The 16,547-nt window shown below is 46.0% G+C and overlaps 1 protein-coding gene across 1 annotated transcript in view; it reads left to right on the forward strand.

Annotated features, from left to right (window-relative positions):
- The window catches only part of KIAA2012 (KIAA2012 ortholog), a 130,473-nt gene that overhangs the window by 25,179 nt on the left and 88,747 nt on the right, over positions 1–16,547 (forward strand). Inside the window, exons 5-9 of the mRNA XM_055122694.1 lie at positions 3,169–3,311; positions 5,164–5,347; positions 6,381–6,511; positions 9,587–9,755; positions 12,494–12,634. Of these exons, the coding sequence (XP_054978669.1) occupies positions 3,169–3,311; positions 5,164–5,347; positions 6,381–6,511; positions 9,587–9,755; positions 12,494–12,634 (768 nt within the window). The remainder of the gene's footprint in view (positions 1–3,168; positions 3,312–5,163; positions 5,348–6,380; positions 6,512–9,586; positions 9,756–12,493; positions 12,635–16,547) is intronic.

Here is a 16,547-nt window from a genome sequence, read left to right on the forward strand (position 1 = left end):
TGAGGCCCTGGCATCCAAAAATATTGGATATTAAACAGTTGGGCCAGAGCAATACACAGCGTGTAAGGCATTTGCCTTGCATGCGGATTGACCCGGGTTCGATTCCTCCACCCCTCTCAGAGGAAACTACCGAGAGTATCTCGCCTGCATGGCAGAGCCTGGCAAGCTCCCCGTGGTGTATTCGATATGCCAAAAACAGTAACAACAAGTCTCACAATGGAGATGTTACTGGTGCCCGCTCGAGCAAATCGATGAGCAACGGGATGACAGTGATACAGTGATTAAACAGTAGTTCTATTTGAGGGTTGAATCTGTAGCCCTAGTAGATCATGTGACCACTTAGTTGATGTCATATACCAAGGAGATGTCATGATCAGGCAGAAAACAGAGATAAAATACAGAATAATAATTAGACATGTGACCAGTAGCACCAGATTCCAAACTATGTGACCTTTCTAGACTTCAGTTTCCTCATTTATAAACTGGAGATGACTGTCCAGAGATATAATTCTTTGGTGAGCACTTGCTTTGCATGTAGCTGACCTGGTTTGCTACCCAGCACCGTATATGGTTCCCTAAGCACCACCAGGATTAATTCCTGAGTGTCAACTAAAAGTAACCCTATCTTGGTGGTGGAATATGTGCACTGGTGAAGGGATGGGTGTTCGAGCATTGTGTAACTGAGACTTAAGCCTGAAAGCTTTGTAACTTTTCACAAGGTGATTCAATTAAAAAATAAAATTAAAAAAAAAAGAGTAACCCTAAGCATCACTGGGTGTGGTCCCATGTTCAAAAATAAATAATAGATAACTGGAGATGACCATACCCACCTTCTGGCACATAGCAACTGTTCAATAAATATTTGTTAACAGGATGCTTAGCTTATTTTTTTAAAAAAAATTACCACTGTCACTGTCACTGTCATCTCATTGTTCATAGATTTGTTCGAGCGGGCACCAGTAACGTCTCTCATTGAGAGACTTATTGTTACTGGTTTTGGCATATCCAATACACACGGGTAGCTTGCCAGGCTCTGCTATGCAGGCTCCATACTCTCAGTAGCTTGCCGGGCTCTCCAAGAGGGGCGGAGGAACCGAACACGGGTTGGCCGCGTGAAAGGCGAAAGCCCAACCGCTGTGCTATCGCTCCAGCCCTTTAAAAATTATAATCCTGAAAAATTGTTTTGTTAGTTTTAACTTTATCTCCCCTTGGCCTCTCTCCCTTTGCCAGACACTTTGTAGAAATAACAAAAATCCTCACTGCAATTCCCATACTCAACAATGTGACTTTAGCCAAGTCATCTATGCTTCCTGAATCCTTATTTTGCTTTCTCTACAAATGAGGATAATCAAAATGAGATGCATTCTTTCTCCTGTGGCATATGGTAGAAAATCACAGGGGACGAGGATCTCAAAAATACTCTTTAAAAGAACTTTATTTGAGGGTCAGAGTGATAGTGCAGTGGGTAACCTTGCATGCAGCTGACCTGGGTTCAATCCTCAGCATCCCTGCCAAGAGTGATCCCTGAGCACAGAGCCAGAAGTAAGCCCTAAGCACCACCAGGCATTAACCCAAAAACAAACCCCCTCCCTCCAAAAGGAGCTTGATTTTGTTACGTCAGTACATCTTATCTAGGTGATCTGAATCCATTAAGAGATACCAAGTTTTGTGGTCTTTCAACAGCTTAAACATACAGAATCTTATATGCAAATCTGTTTTTATTAAGCATAATAAAGTGAGCCTGAGGTGATGTTTGCAGAGAAAAATCTCAGTTTCTCCACAATATTGAGTCATACGTTTAATATTACCTGGGTTGCAGCTGAAGGAAGAACGTCTTTCCATGTCCCCCCCCCACCCACATCCCCCTGGCCCCATTTTAGGCAGTCTGCCACATAAGACTCTTCTACAGGAGAGCAACCATTGGCAGGGCTTCATTTCCTCTACCCTAAGAAATGCATTTGGTTCTAGATGAATCCGGCCAAGCAGGATAAGTCTATCCTAATCTGGTGTGAATCCAAAATATCATTTGCAAATACTTAAGAAAGATTTTAGTGCTGCACCCATTGTAGAGTTAAAATCTTCTTGTAAGCAAGCCTCACTGGCTCTAGGTCTTCTCAGATTAAGGAATTTTCCTCAGTCTTCCCTGTGTCTCCGCAACCTATCCAATGTCCCTGAGCCCGAGTCTGAATCCATCTCCCCAACACTGTGAATAAGAGCAGCCTTCAGAGCTGGTGAGCAGAGGAAAGGGCCAGTTTGAAGAGGGTGGAATGTCTATCTGTGAGTGGACACTTGGCATCCAACCCATAACATCAAGTGTGGGGGATTCTGCCCGGAGGCAAGGGTTGGGAGCAGAGAGGACTGCAGAGGGGAGGAGGAATCGCTTGCAGAAGCTCAGAGTTCCATCATACCCAGGGCCCCTGCAGACTTCCAGAGGCCCTGGTTGAAAGACAAGCCCACACTGTTCCACGGAGCTGCATGTTGAGAATGGAGGTGTTGCTAACGCCAGGAAGATTTGCCAGACTGTCAGCAATAAATCTACCTGGAGTAGGTGATGAAAACAGCTGCAGGACCCTTTAAACTATTGATGAAAGATTGTTAACTCGGCTGGAGTCATCTGTTGACTCAGAGGCTTCCTGGGGTTTGCACAGACACGGTGAGTTCAGGGGGGGCACCCAGCAGTCCAAGCAAACGTGCATCCATCCACAGAGGGTTTCCCACAAGTCAGCAGTCAACAGACAGCTCAGGAGATCCACATGCTTAGACAGAGTATTCTGGGGTGCTTGAAGCAGGTTCCAGGCCTCCCGCCTCCCCTACCACCACCTCACCACTGGATCTCCTACCCTCACCATTTGCAAAGGCTGCCTAACTCCTTAGCTCATGTGAACTCCAGACAACTCTGCAAGGAAATAGTGGCCCCGTTTTGCAGGCGAGGATATGGAGCCCAGAGAAGGCAGTCTCAGTCCCTGCTCTCCTAATTGGCAGTGCCACGCCATCCTCCCCCCTGGCTGTCCAAGAGGAAAACAGAGGCGAGGAGGGCCATGGGCCTTGGTCAAAGCTTTTGCTTAGAAAAGCAAAAAGGCAGGAATGTGAATGGGGAGTTCGGCAGCAGCTGACACCATCCTACCTGTCTCGGGGCTTCCTAGGCTGAACCACTGTTCATCTTTACAGGTCAGCAGGGCCTGGATGAAGGGGAAGCTGGGGCTGGTGGACATGTCGACCAGGACTTTGTCCCCCAGAGCCACTGCAGTCAAGGGACTCACTTGCCACCACTCGGGAAGCAGCCCTGGCAGGAAGATGAAGCCCAGGCAGAGGTACCATTTATCGTGGGCTCTCCTTTGTCATTCTTCTTGACTTCAGAGGGAATGCTCCCTCTCTGTACCATTTCTTGGGGTCTCCAGAGAAGAGTTCTTTGTGTGTTGTGGCCATTGCTTTTCATCACTCTGCATCCCTAGCATTGCCAGATGCTCTGCAAAAGAAAAAGTTCCATGACCAATTCATTTGGGAATGCAGACATTTAGATAGCCACCACCATTTAGATAGCCACTATTTCACCAGTTCTACTGGTGAAATAGTAGTTTTTTTTTTGGGGGGGGGGGTTGGGTCACACCCGATGATGCTCAGGACTGACTCCTGGCTCTACACTCAGGAATCACTCCTGGCAGTGCTCAGGGGACCATATGGGATGCTGGGAATCGAACCCGGGTTGGCCGTGTGCAAGGCAAACGCCCTACCCACTGTGCTATCGCTCCAGCCCCCTAAAATAGTAGTCTTATTTTTAAAAAACATAAAACTGTTCATGATAGAATTTCAGTCATACATGTTCCAACACCCATCCCTTCACCAGTGCACTTTCCAGCCACCAATGTTCCCAGCCTACCTTTCCTCCTGCCCACCTGCCCCCAGCCCCCGAATCCTGCCTCTATGGCCGACACTTTTCTTCTCTCTCTTATTCTCTTTCTCACTTTGTTATCTCTCTTTTCTTCTCTCCCTTATTTTCTTTTTAGGCACTGTGGTTTGTAATACTGTTACTGAAAGGGTACCATGTATATCACTTTATTTCCTTTAGGCACTCAGTTTTTGTCCAGAGTAACCAATTCCAACTATCATTATCATTGTCCTAACTGCATTACCCCTCCCTTTTTGTGGCAAGTTTTTTATCATGCACCAGTCAACTAGGTCCTTGTTTAATACTAGCCAATTTAACTTTAACTCACAGTTCTTTACTCATTTAACCACAGATCCTCACCTCAGTCTTGACCCTTTCTGGGCCTCTCTAGTCTTGTGAGAAAAAAGAGCTCTTGGGATAGTAACATTGAAAGACCTCAGCTGGGACTGAAGACACAGTACAGAGGCTGAGGTCTTTGCATTGCAGGCAACCAACCCTACTTTAATTTTGGTACTATAAATGGTCACCTGAGCATTGCCAGGAAGGATCCTGAGTGGATACTCAGGAGTAAGGCCAGAACATCTTCAAGTATAGCCAAGCCACACACCTCTTCCCAAATAAAAGGTCTCTGAGAATTGTGCATCCTACTAAGTGTGCACCGTCTGTTTAAGTCTTTTAACTCACTTTGAACCTGAATTCTCTCTTCTGTATAATGGAACTGTTATCTTACAACTCTCAAAAGGTGACTATGAGATTTAAATAAGTTAAAGTGTAAAATGCACTCTTAAATGTGTTGGGGGGGCAAGGGGAGTAGACACACACACACACACACACACACACACACACACACCAGTGGTTCAGAGCAACAGAAACAACATAAGCTCCTAAACTGACTGAGTAAACTCTTTGAAGTAGGTCAGATGCCAGTGAGAACTACAAGGGGGAAATGAGGAAGGACCACATTGGGAGGGAAGAGATGGAAACATTTGATGATGGATAAAAATGGCATTTATACTTCAGTCTGATTTTTACATATTTTTTGCAAGAAAAAATCTATCAATCATGGCTAAGTGTCATTCTATTACCCATAATCACATATTTGATCATATGTGTTCCCCATCTTGTTATTCTAACCATGGTTTTCTCCTCAGGCTGTGAAGAGTCCCCCCTGCCCCCACCCTTAGGAACCACTAGCCACAAGATTTGACTGATAAAGGAAGCTACTGTGTTCCTTTCTGAAAGCCTGTTTACAGGGGTATGTAACTGTCATTCCCTAGGACACGTCCACAGCAACTCACCGTCATACACACACTTCAGAGGAAAGGTACAATAAGAAAGCGCAGCCAACTTGCGGCAGGGCCTTTGGACATGCCCTCGTGGATCCCTCTTGGTTCCTGAGTGACAAATCCCAAGTCACGTTCTATGGAGGAGCCTTCCCGAGACGGAAGGCAGATGTCAGCGGTAAGAAGCCCTGTGCCAAGGATAAGGACTCGATCATTGTATGACTGAAACGCAAGCATGAAAGTTTGTAAGCCTTAACTGTACCTTATGGTGATTCACTAATAAAAAAAAAATTTAAAGAAGAAAAGAAAAAATAAATAAAACAAACAAACAAAAAAAAGAAGCTCTGTGCCTCGCTTGGCAATCTGGGTAAACCCAGCCCCCTGGTGTTCATAGGAGAAGACAGACCTGCTGAGTAGCATTTCTTTGTGCCATTCACCTTAGAAATAACAGCTCCAGGGAAGCCAGAGCAGCAGTACAGTGGGCAGGGTGCTTGCCTTGCACACAGCTGACATGAGTTTAAGCCCCAGAACCACATTTGGTTTCTTGATCCCACCAAGAGTGATCCCTGAGCACAGAACTAGGGTTAAACCCTAAGCAATGTGAGGTGTGACCCTAAAACCAAGCACTAGCGCCCCCAACAAAAGAAATGAGTCCAGGTCCAGCAGGAGGTGTGAAGGATAGGGAAAGGCCCCTCCTTCCCCAACTGCACACATTCTGTAGTCATTCTCCCTGTTCTCCTGACCCCCACTTGCTAGCTGTGATCTTGGACAAGTTACAGAAAACATCTTGACAGCAGCACTGCAATCAATTTGAGTTAATTAAACCCTGTTCAAGTCCCCAGTGGTACAAAGTGGCATCAACGTGCTAATCCTGCCAGGTGTGGCTCCCTGTCCTTATCTGCAGAATGGTAATAGTAATCATATTTCTGTCGGGCAATTGCAGGGATGCGGTTAATGCATACAAAATACTTTGCTCAATTCTTATCCATCCTTATCTGTTAATACACATTAACTATTATCAGTCTAGCACCTGACTCAGACAGTCTAAACCAAGCTCAGAGAATGAGATACAGATTTGGGTCCCCAAAACCCAATCAGGGCTTTCTCCATGCCCAGCAGCCTGTCCTTCCCTTGCTTCCCATTAACCTTCAGTGAGAGAAGTGGAGAGTCAGCCTTCCAGACCCCAGTCTCATTCACCTCCTGTTTCACAGGCCAGCAAAGGACTCGGCACCAACGCGAGGGCAGGAGCAGTCCCTGCCCACAGGAGCCTCCGGCTGAGCGATGCCTTTTCCCTCCAATAGCTCCTGCCAAAAACAAAGCAGAAGAAGTAAAGAAGAAAAAGGTTTGTGTGTGTGTGTGTGTGTGTGTGTGTGTGTGTGTGTGTATGTGGTAACTTTGAAAGACTAATTTCAAATGAGGGAGAGATATCTGAAACAGAGAACTGGCCTATCACATGCTGGGAAGGTTAAATTCTTTCAGTGGGGCTAATAATTTAATTGACATGAGGTCTCGGAGTGATAGTACAGCAGCTAGGGCATTTGCCTTGCATGCAACCATCCCCAGCATCACATATGGTCCCCTGGGCACTGCCAGGAGAAATTCCTGAGAGCAGAACCAGGAGTAACCCCTGAGCATCACTGGATGTGACCCAAAAAAGCCACCCCAAAAATTGAAATGAAATATATTAACACAGGAAACAAAGAAACAAATCAAATTGTGCATTTATGGAGGTATCATAGGTGTAGAACCTAACAGATGACCAGAGTAGGCTGGTTTTTATGTCTTCTAGACAAAGAAACAATATGATTTTGAAGAGACAAACTTTCTGCTTGGGTACTAATTATGGAAGAAAAGTCTTATTTCCGTGCCCCTGCCCCATCTGCCACTCTCCAATCCTTCCTTCACTGCCCCCACCCTGCCACACACACCACCCAAATTCTCCTTTCTGGTATTTTGGTTTTACCTCCTGGTGCAACCAGGGTACTTTTTCTCACAAATAAGTGGGAGATTTATTTCCTGCTTTCTGGGGAGAACAAAGAGGGTCAGAGTGTTCTTACCCTTTTGCTTCTCACATAACTTTAATTCAAAATAATCGGTATGCCAAAGCGGCATGTTGGGGGCCGGTCCACCTTGTGCCCCATCACTCATTTCTGAACACCCCTGTGGAGCTGGCAGTGGAGGAAAGCTGAAGTAATTTACTAAATGTTGAAAATGGTGCACGCAGTACAAGGAACCCATGCTGCCCTGAATTCTACCTTAAAGCATCTGCTATCAACACACTCGCTGTTCGCCACAGAGTACTTTGTTCTGTCAAAGATTTGAGGGTTCTCTGTAAAACCTCAGACTTACAGATCTGAGCTTGAAACTAGGGAGCAATTGACCTAGTTCAATCTCACAATATGCTGAGATCTTGAACCCAGTGATGGTTTTGCTTTATCAGGGATCTATTACTTTTGAAAATGGGGCTTATAGTTTACAGGTTGAGCCACCCCTTTCCATGTCCTGTGTACCTTCATCTGCAGAGATGGTGTTTGCCATCTCTGGACCTGCCATGCAACTCTAGGTGGGTCCTGATGGTTTACAGATACCTGTGCAAAGCTCAGGCTAATGGGGCTTCTGGAATCTGCCCCATAAGGGCTACGTGGACTAGAGGTCGCTCATTTCTCTGAACTGCAGTGACCTCGTCGCTGTGCACAAATGACAGGGCCAACCTCAAAGGACTGATGGGACTAATGGGAGGATACGAGATGATGTATGCCATGCAAATATCTTTTGTTTGACTGTGCACTGAGGCACGTTCCTTCATTATAGGACTGTATGTCATCTAAAGGGGGCCTGGCGCCAATGAGAAAGGTTGTTTTGTCTGTTTGGGCTTTTTCTCAGATTTCCCTGTTTTTAAGCTGATCAAAACTTTCCCATATATGCTTTCCCAGTTCCTTTGGCCCTGAGTGATCAGCAGGCTGGAACTGCCGGTGACTCTGTGGTCCTAAGAGGAATTCTCAAGTTCACAGTGCAGGGTGGGGTAGGCATCCCATCTCCTAGTCTGTGTCTGTGATTGGGCACAGAAAGCGATTCCCCACCCCCCTTGTTAAAAGTCTACCACTTTTTTTTCCATTGGAATAAAGACATTAAGGCTTGGCTTGCCAGCCATACCACATATAAGTCATTTGAGTTTCCACATAGATTTCTCAATGCAAACCTTGTCAAATAAAATGCACAAGGTCAGTATTCAGTAAGGGGCAGTTGGTGGGCAGCTGGCACCTGGGCCACGAAGGTCTCCAGGAACATAAAGCTCCTATGTGCCTGTATTTGTTTGGCTAATCCTTTTCTCAATGTCTAAGAATGATGACAAGTCCTTTGCACATATTTGGTCTAATGTCCTCCCTCACTTAAGTCAAAGTACATTGGATTATTTGAATCTATTACGTGTTTCAGATCCTTTCATTCTTTTTTGAGCACTAGACAAAGTAAAAAAAAAAAAAGATTTTATGTTTCCGCCTGTGAAATTGAACTCCCCTGATCTGCAGCACACATATACATTCCCCAGAGTCAAGTTCATATGTTAAAAGCTGCAAACTAAAAGGAGAAATTTTCAGCAACTTCTGAATAATTGGAAACAGGAGGCTTTAGTAGTACCTAAAGTACTACTGCTAGAGTCTCTCAGACTGCATATTTGGATATACCTGTGCACACTTATGTTTGAGGACACACAAAAAATTGAACCAAAGATTTTGATCCTGACACTGAATTTTTTTTTTTAATTTCTGTTCATACTGCAGAAGAATGAAGATACCTGGATATTCTGCTAGTGTTAAGATTGGGGGTTAAGCCCTACTGAAAAAAGAATTTACTCTCAGAGAAATATCATAGAAATAATTTTAACTCCAAATACAACAATAACTACATGTGCTTAACTCATTCCATCTCCATCCTCATGGTAACCTCAGGAGACCTGGTCTCCCCAATCCTACAGCGGAAGACACAGAGACTCAGAGAGGCTGATGAGGGGAGTAAACTCACTCTCCTGCTTGCTATCCTTTCTGACTTTACTGGTTATATAGACAATTGTCCCTTACCTTGCTTTTCCCCCATCACAAAGATATTGAGATTTATCTCTTTTTATCAATATTTCCATTTCTGGTAGATTCTACCAGCATTTTCACTGCAAACATTTTCACCAGATAACTAATTGGCTGAGGATATAGTCAGGCTCCCAAGAGGCTAAGCAAGGCCACTTTGGTGAGATCCTGGCTCTCTGCTGATTTACCTCTCAAGCCTCCCTCGAAAGTGAAGCTTTATCCCAGTAGCACCTCCTGCTGCTAGAGATACAAAACAGTATCATGTTTTTGTCCTCTGCAGGCCAACAGGGTTGAGATAGCTGCCATTTTGGCTTTTGTTTTGTTCTTATTTTCTCCAGGCACCAAAGGGTCTGAAATTACCTCCTATCACCAAGGAATCACCTGGAGTGCTGGCCCCACTGAGGAGTCAATGCAAAGTCAGTGAGCCTCCTGCAGAGCTCTTCATCTTCCCAGTGGAGATTCATTTTCACACCCATCATCCCCTCAAAGGAAAGGCTCGAGGAGGAGGTAGGCTCCCTGTAGCTGGGTACACAGGGGAACTCCAGCAGGTCCAGAAGGACTGAGTTCAGAGCCCATAATGCAACCCTCTCCCAGTTCAACGCTGATTGTTCAAGGGTCTCCCCCTTCAGATAATTTTCTTAAGGAAGGAAAGAGTAAAATCTTGAATTAGGGGCCGGAGCAATAGTATAGCGGGTAGGGCTTTGCCTTGCACAAGGCCAACCCAGGTTCAGGGCCTGGCATCCCATATGGTCCCCCAGCACTGCCAGGAGTAATTCCTGAGCATCGCCGGTGTGACCCAAAAAGCCAAAAAAAAAAAAAAAAATCTTGAAGTAGATCCCTCCTGGTCATATTCAACTCAGTCTTGGGGAAGGAGTTGAGAATTGAGCCATACATGATGGTGCTCAGAAATTGTTCCTGAATCTGGGCTCAGGGGTTCTGGGAGTGTTGGGGGAACTACATGAGTAGCCAGGGATCAAACTGAGGTGGCAACATGCAAGGCAAGGACCTTAGCTGCCCAACTATCTCTTTGGCCCTTCAACTCAATTTATATAGACAATTCAAAAATACTCATTGAACCTTATGTCAATTTGTGCATTTCACTAAACTGGAATAGGAAAAAGAAAAAGGCATGCATATAAATAAGTCTAATGCACCACATGTGTTAGGAAGGTGCAAGAGTTTACAGGCAGCTTACAAATGCAATAGGAATCTCCCTCCATTTTTATATACTAATAAAACCATCGTAAAGTGAATTTTTTTAAGTAGAAAGTGCACATAATCACCTAAAGTACCAAATGTCACAGTTTAGCATAGTCTGCCTTAAAGGTGCTCAGGAACTTACTCTGTCCCCAGAGAGTTGTGCACCCACTCAGTAGCATGGTTGACTGGGAGTTGTGGGTCACTGGCACTCACTGTTCAGCACTGCAAAAAATATGGTCCTGTGTATTACACGTTGTATATTGCAAGTTAGGAACATCTGTACATAAAACCAAGCAACTAATATTAAAATTGTGGGGTGAAGGGGAATTGGTACAAAGGAACAGAGAAATAAATGCCATTGCCATGTGGGATAAATTTGTTTCTTCAGGTGAGACTAGATTTCAGCCTCCTGGCAGTCAAGAGAAAGGGGGGGGGGCGGGGAAGATATTTGGATCTTTGTATTATAAAAGAAAGCTCAACATGTTTAAAAAAGTCATTTTTCTAATTTTGAATTCAGTTATTATGCAACATCAAATGGTCCCTATAGTTCCTCAAAGAGCAGACATTTTGTGCTTCCACACAGAGTACTAAGAGAATCTGGGTAAGGGAGAGATCAATTCCAATGGCAACTTAGGTAGCTTCTTCTTGGAACCTCGAGGGGAGGTTCCAAGCAGTGCTCAGAAGGCCAGGGAATTCTCCCAACAATCCTCAGCCCAACAGGTCACAGTTCAGTGTATGAGTTTAAGTACATGGTGCTGTTTGGACCCTGTGGTGGTGGAGAGTACTTAGGTCACCCAGGAGGTGGCTGGGGGCTTTTGGGGTCACACTGGTCATGCTGGGGTCCCCCAGGGCTGCACAAGGTGCTACAGCATTGCCATTGGCCTCATGCAAGTCCCACACCCCACAGCTCCTGTGTATGCTTTTAGGATGAGGCCTCCTAGTGACCTTGGGGGAAAAATTCTTACCTTTCCACCTCTCTCCACATGGCCAACAGCCAAGCATTTATCCTTATTTTGGTTTGGGTTTTGTTTGGGGGCCACACCCCGCAACGCTCAGGGATTACTCCTGGCTCTGCACTCAGGAATTGCTCCTGGTGGTGTTCTGGGAACCATATAGAATGACAGGGATCAAACCCAGGTCCACAGAATGCTAGGTAAGTGTTCTACCCACTGTACCATTGCTTCTCCCTACCCCACCCCAAGCACATGTTCTTACTCCTGGGACTTCACTAGCCCAAAGCAAAAGGTATCTCTAAACAGCTGACTCCAATTTGGGGAGGGTCCCAATGGACCTGCTGGGTCCATTAAGAAACTTTGGTAAAGAGCTGGAGCGATAGCACAGCGGGTAGGGCGTTTGCCTTGCACGCGGCCCGGCCGACCCGGGTTCGATCCCCAGCATCCCATATGGTCCCCTGAGCACCGCCAGGAGTAATTCCTGAGTGCAGAGCCAGGAGTAACCCCTGTGCATCACCAGGTGTGACCCAAAAAGCAAAAAAAAAAAAAAAAAAAGAAAAGAAAAGAAAAGAAAGAAACTTTGGTAAATATTTCCTTGGTTCTTCAGAGAATTTTTTTTGTCATGAGGTTATTTGGAATTCTCACTATAAAGAATACCAAAGAGCTTAGAAGGTCAGTCAATGGAAGGGACCATGCAAGAAGTTTCTGAGCTGATGGAAATATTCATTTAGGGGCTTGTGTGGATAGATACATTTGTCAATATTCATTAAATTGTATACATTGAGGATCTCTACATTTTACTGGAGGTACAACAGTGGTGTAGCAGTGAGGTTTGTATATGTATCTCAACCACAGAGCCAACAGCATTGCAAGCAGGAGACCCTAACTACAAAAGTTAGACTTCAGAATGTGCCTGCCATGGATGCAGGCTGTGGATGGGGCGGGAGGAGGGAAGGTCACACTGATAGTGGGATTTGGAGTGGAACGGTGTATACTTGAATAATAATAAACAACTTTGTAAATCACATAGCCTTAACGAACACTTTTACATTTTTTTTTTACTGCAGACTTGACTTATGTTTTATTTCCTAGGTGCTCCAAAGCTTGAGTCAGGACCAGAAAAAAAAGAGGTCAGGTCTTTCTGGAAGCCTTCCCAGAAGCCCTCAGAAAGACTGAGAAAGTGGATGGTGCATCTCTCAGTGGACCAGGACAAAGACACGTGGCCTCTACCAGGTAGCTGCTCCTTCCCTCCATCATCCCAAAGATCTCTCCCTCCAAAAGAAGCCAGGCAAGACACAGAGGGTCCTCAGCCCCCTAAACTCCGCACCCCTTACCAGGGCATGGCTTCTTCCCAATGACTTACTGGTTTTATTCAAGCAGCAACAACTTAACTGTAGTGCTACAATAGGGCACTTACCTTACACTTGATCAATCTGGGTTCAATCCCTGACTTCATATATGCCCCCCCCAACCCCAGGAGTAATCCCTGATGCAGAATCAGAAGTAAGCCCTGAGCACATCCAGGTGTGCCCCCAACAAAGAAAGAAGGGGGAAAAAAGTGTTGCAGTCAAACCAATTTAGTGTCCCACTCACAAATTGCTTATTCACGAAATACCTTTCTACTAATGTTTTCCAGTTAGGTAGAACAGTGCCAAACAGTAAAACTTTGCTCTGTACTCCATAGTTTCAGTACTGTTTTTAACCCAGGAAGTTGTATTGGTTAAAAATAAGAGCTATGCATTGTGGAATATAAAGTAACAAAATAGGAGACTAACACCCAAGAACAGTAGAGGTAAGTACCAAGAGGATTACTCCACAGCTTAGAAGCCAACCTCACATGCTGGGGGGAAAGGCAGCTCAGATAGAGAAGGGAACACCAAGTAAAGGGTGCTTGGAGGGCCCATTTGGGATGGGAGATGCGGGCTGAAAGTAGACTATGACTGAACATGATGGCCACTTAATACCTCTACTGCAAACCACAACACCCAAAAGGAGAGAGAGAGAGCAAAAGGGAATGCCCTGCCACAGAGAAGGGGTGGGGTGGGAGGAGGACAGGGTGGGGGTGGTGGGAGGGATGCTGGGACCATTGGTGGTGGAAAATGGGCACTGGTGGAGGGATGGACACTCGACCACTGTATGACTGAAATGCAAGCACGAAAGTTTGTAAGTCTGTAACTGTGGTGATTCACTAATAAAATTTTTTAATTAAAAAATAATAAATAATTTAAAAAGAAGAGCTATGGGCCAGAGTGATAGTACAGCAGGAAGGACATATGCCTTCCACAGGCCAAGAGTTCAACTCCTGGCACCCCACATAATTCCCTGAGCACTGCCAGCAGTGATCCCTGAATGTAGGGCCAGGAGTTATCTCTGAACACCGCTAGGTCTGGCCCCAAAATAAACCACAAAAGTTCCAAAAAATAAAATAAAAGTCATATATTCATTAGAAGTTTCTAGTGGCAATGAAAGTCTACATTCTAAATATTTATAACATCACCCAGGCATTTGAAATGATGCTTGTGGACACATCTCAGGATATTCTTTATGTGTGGGGGTTGGTTGGGGTGATGGAGACCTGTTCCTTTTCAGATACCTAAGCCTCCTTGCCAAACGGTACAATGTCAGCGTCACAAATGTTAAGTTTCCTCTAACCAGTGGAGAGGGGGAGGGAGAGGAGGAGGAGGGCAGGAGGGCCCCTAGCAAACATGCAACTCTCCCTCTGGGTCACACAGTGTCCTATATCTGAACCAGTTTTCTCATTCATTCCTCACAGTGACCTCACCTTCATTTTACAAGTCACAAAACTGAAGCCCTGAGAGATAAGTAACTTGTCTGAGGGCACTCACGCCAGTCGCTTCCAAGGCCTGGTGCTGAGGCATTCTAGAACCAGGAGTTGTGCTCTCCCCCATCACAAGACTCTGCCTCTCAGAATAAACAACACAACCAACCCAGCTCTGGAGACTCTTGAGACATTTGGGGTTTGAGAACTTGTTTTGATGGGGTGCTGGGGAGAGGGGAAGTACCACCAATTACTCAAATCCCTTAAGTGCAAATGTATCCTCCTGAAAACTGTGAAGTTTCCTTTTAAAAGAACTTAAGTATGGCAAAGATCCCTCAAGGACACACAGCTAAGAAAGGAGCTGGGACTCCATGTAGGGTGCCCCCCTGAGCCCCTTCAGAGGCCACCCTGGAAAAAGTGCTCCTTTGGTATTATTCTCCTTGCACTGCACGCCCCATGTCTTGAACTTTTTTGTTCACCCAGAGCCAACTATCTCCAGCCAACCCATCCTCTAAGCTAAACAGAGAGGAATCTGGTCTATGAAGTCCGTGATACTGTAACTGGGAGCGCAGAGCAGGACCCCGCCTATATCATTTAAACCTTTGGGCCTGGAGAGGTGCAATTCCTCCCTGTTCTAGAGGATTCCCTATGAGAAGGGCCACTGCTGTAACCAAGGTGGATTCTTCTTTGGCCACTGGTAATACCTGCTCTCTACTCTGTAGCTAGACTGAGAAAGAAAAAGCAAGAATAAGAGACCAGAGAGATAGCACAGTGGGTAGGGCACTTACCATGCAGGCAGCTGACCCAGGTTCAATCCCCGGCATCCCATATGGTTCCCTGCTGAGCCTATCAGGAGTAACTTCTGTGTGCAATGCCAGGAGCAAGCCCTGAGCATTGCCAGGTGTGCCCCCCCCCAAAAAAAAAGTAGTAATAAATAAAAACTTTTTTTTAAAAAGAGAGTGAGAATGAGTGGAACAAACCATTCTGAATACGAGCAATGAGTGAGAAAAGTCATCAGCATCCCCTCCTGCTCAGCCTCAGTTCTCTCTCTCTCAAGCCTTTTCTCATTGTGCCCTTAAAGGTGATGATGCCCCCTGGGCCTTCCAACCCTGGTTAAAGGAAGAAACGGTCCTGAGACAGAGGGCCAGGACATCACTCACGAATCACAGTAGCCTCTCTGGGCCCCTGATTGTGCAAGCCCCGCCCCAACCTCAGCCCTGGGGGAGCACTCCCAGCAAGACAAGGCAGTCAGCCCTGAATGGGTATCCCTAGATTTGTCTGAGACTCAAAGCTCATTTTTAAGCTCTCCGCCAGTCATCCAATTGAAAAGAGGAAGTCGGTCTGGTTTCCACCCCTGTCCATGGGATTAGCTCCTAAAGAGACAAAACACGTTTTCAGGGTTTGTTGCACCAACACGCATGATCCAGCTACGGGTGCTTCCTAGCTGCTAGAAGCAGCATGTCGTGCCACGGCTCTCCCCAGGCCACCCGGGAGTAGTGTACTGGACGGAGCAGGCCTGCTCACCTCCAAGCCAGAACCTTCAGGGGCCCAGGGAGCCTGGCAACCCTGCCTAACTAGGAGTCTCGGGGAGAAACTCCACCCCCAGCCAGACCTGAGGTCTGTTCCCAGAGAAGAGGGCTTCTGCCTACAACAGAAGGCTGAGGTCGACCAAGGTCACACCTCTGTGACTTAGCCCCACTGAGCACAGACAGTTTGGAGGGGGACGAAGATGTTTGTTCCAGAATAGCTGGGCAACCCCAGTGCAACGTCAGCTCCCCCGGAGGGTTTGGTCATAGAGTAAAAACTGCTTCGAGTCCAAATTCGCTATGAAAATTCCTGGTTGGAATTTCCATGCTGTAAACTTTCCTCTTTTCCTTTTTCTTTTCTTTCCTTTGTTTTTGTTTTGTTTTGTTTTGTTTTGTTTTGTTTTGTTTGCGGGGTTGGGGGGGAGCGGAGGGCGGAGGGGTGGCAAGGGGAGAGGTTTTTTTGTTTGTTTTTTTCCACACCCAGCTATGCTCAGGGCTTACACCTGGTTCTGCACTCAGGGATCACTCCTGGCAAGGTCACTCCTTCCTGATGGTGCCCTCCAGCCCTTTGAGCATCATACCACACCCCACCCTGTGTGCTCACATGTCTTCTTAGTAATGGTGCTCATAGGTGTATGTATGACCTTGGGTTGTGTGACCTTACCAAGAGGTACCACTGAGCACCACTGGGTGTGGTCCCAAAACTGAAAAAAAAATGAAAAAAGACGTGAAAACATCATGGCCAGGAAATGTGCCCCCCAGCATACATGTGTGTGAGCACCACAGCACTCCCCAGGGGGCACCACAGCCTCAGTGCAGTGTGTAAAGTGTACGTTAAAGA

Source organism: Sorex araneus, chromosome X (assembly GCF_027595985.1).
Source record: "Sorex araneus isolate mSorAra2 chromosome X, mSorAra2.pri, whole genome shotgun sequence".
Classification (NCBI taxonomy): Eukaryota; Metazoa; Chordata; class Mammalia; order Eulipotyphla; family Soricidae; genus Sorex; species Sorex araneus.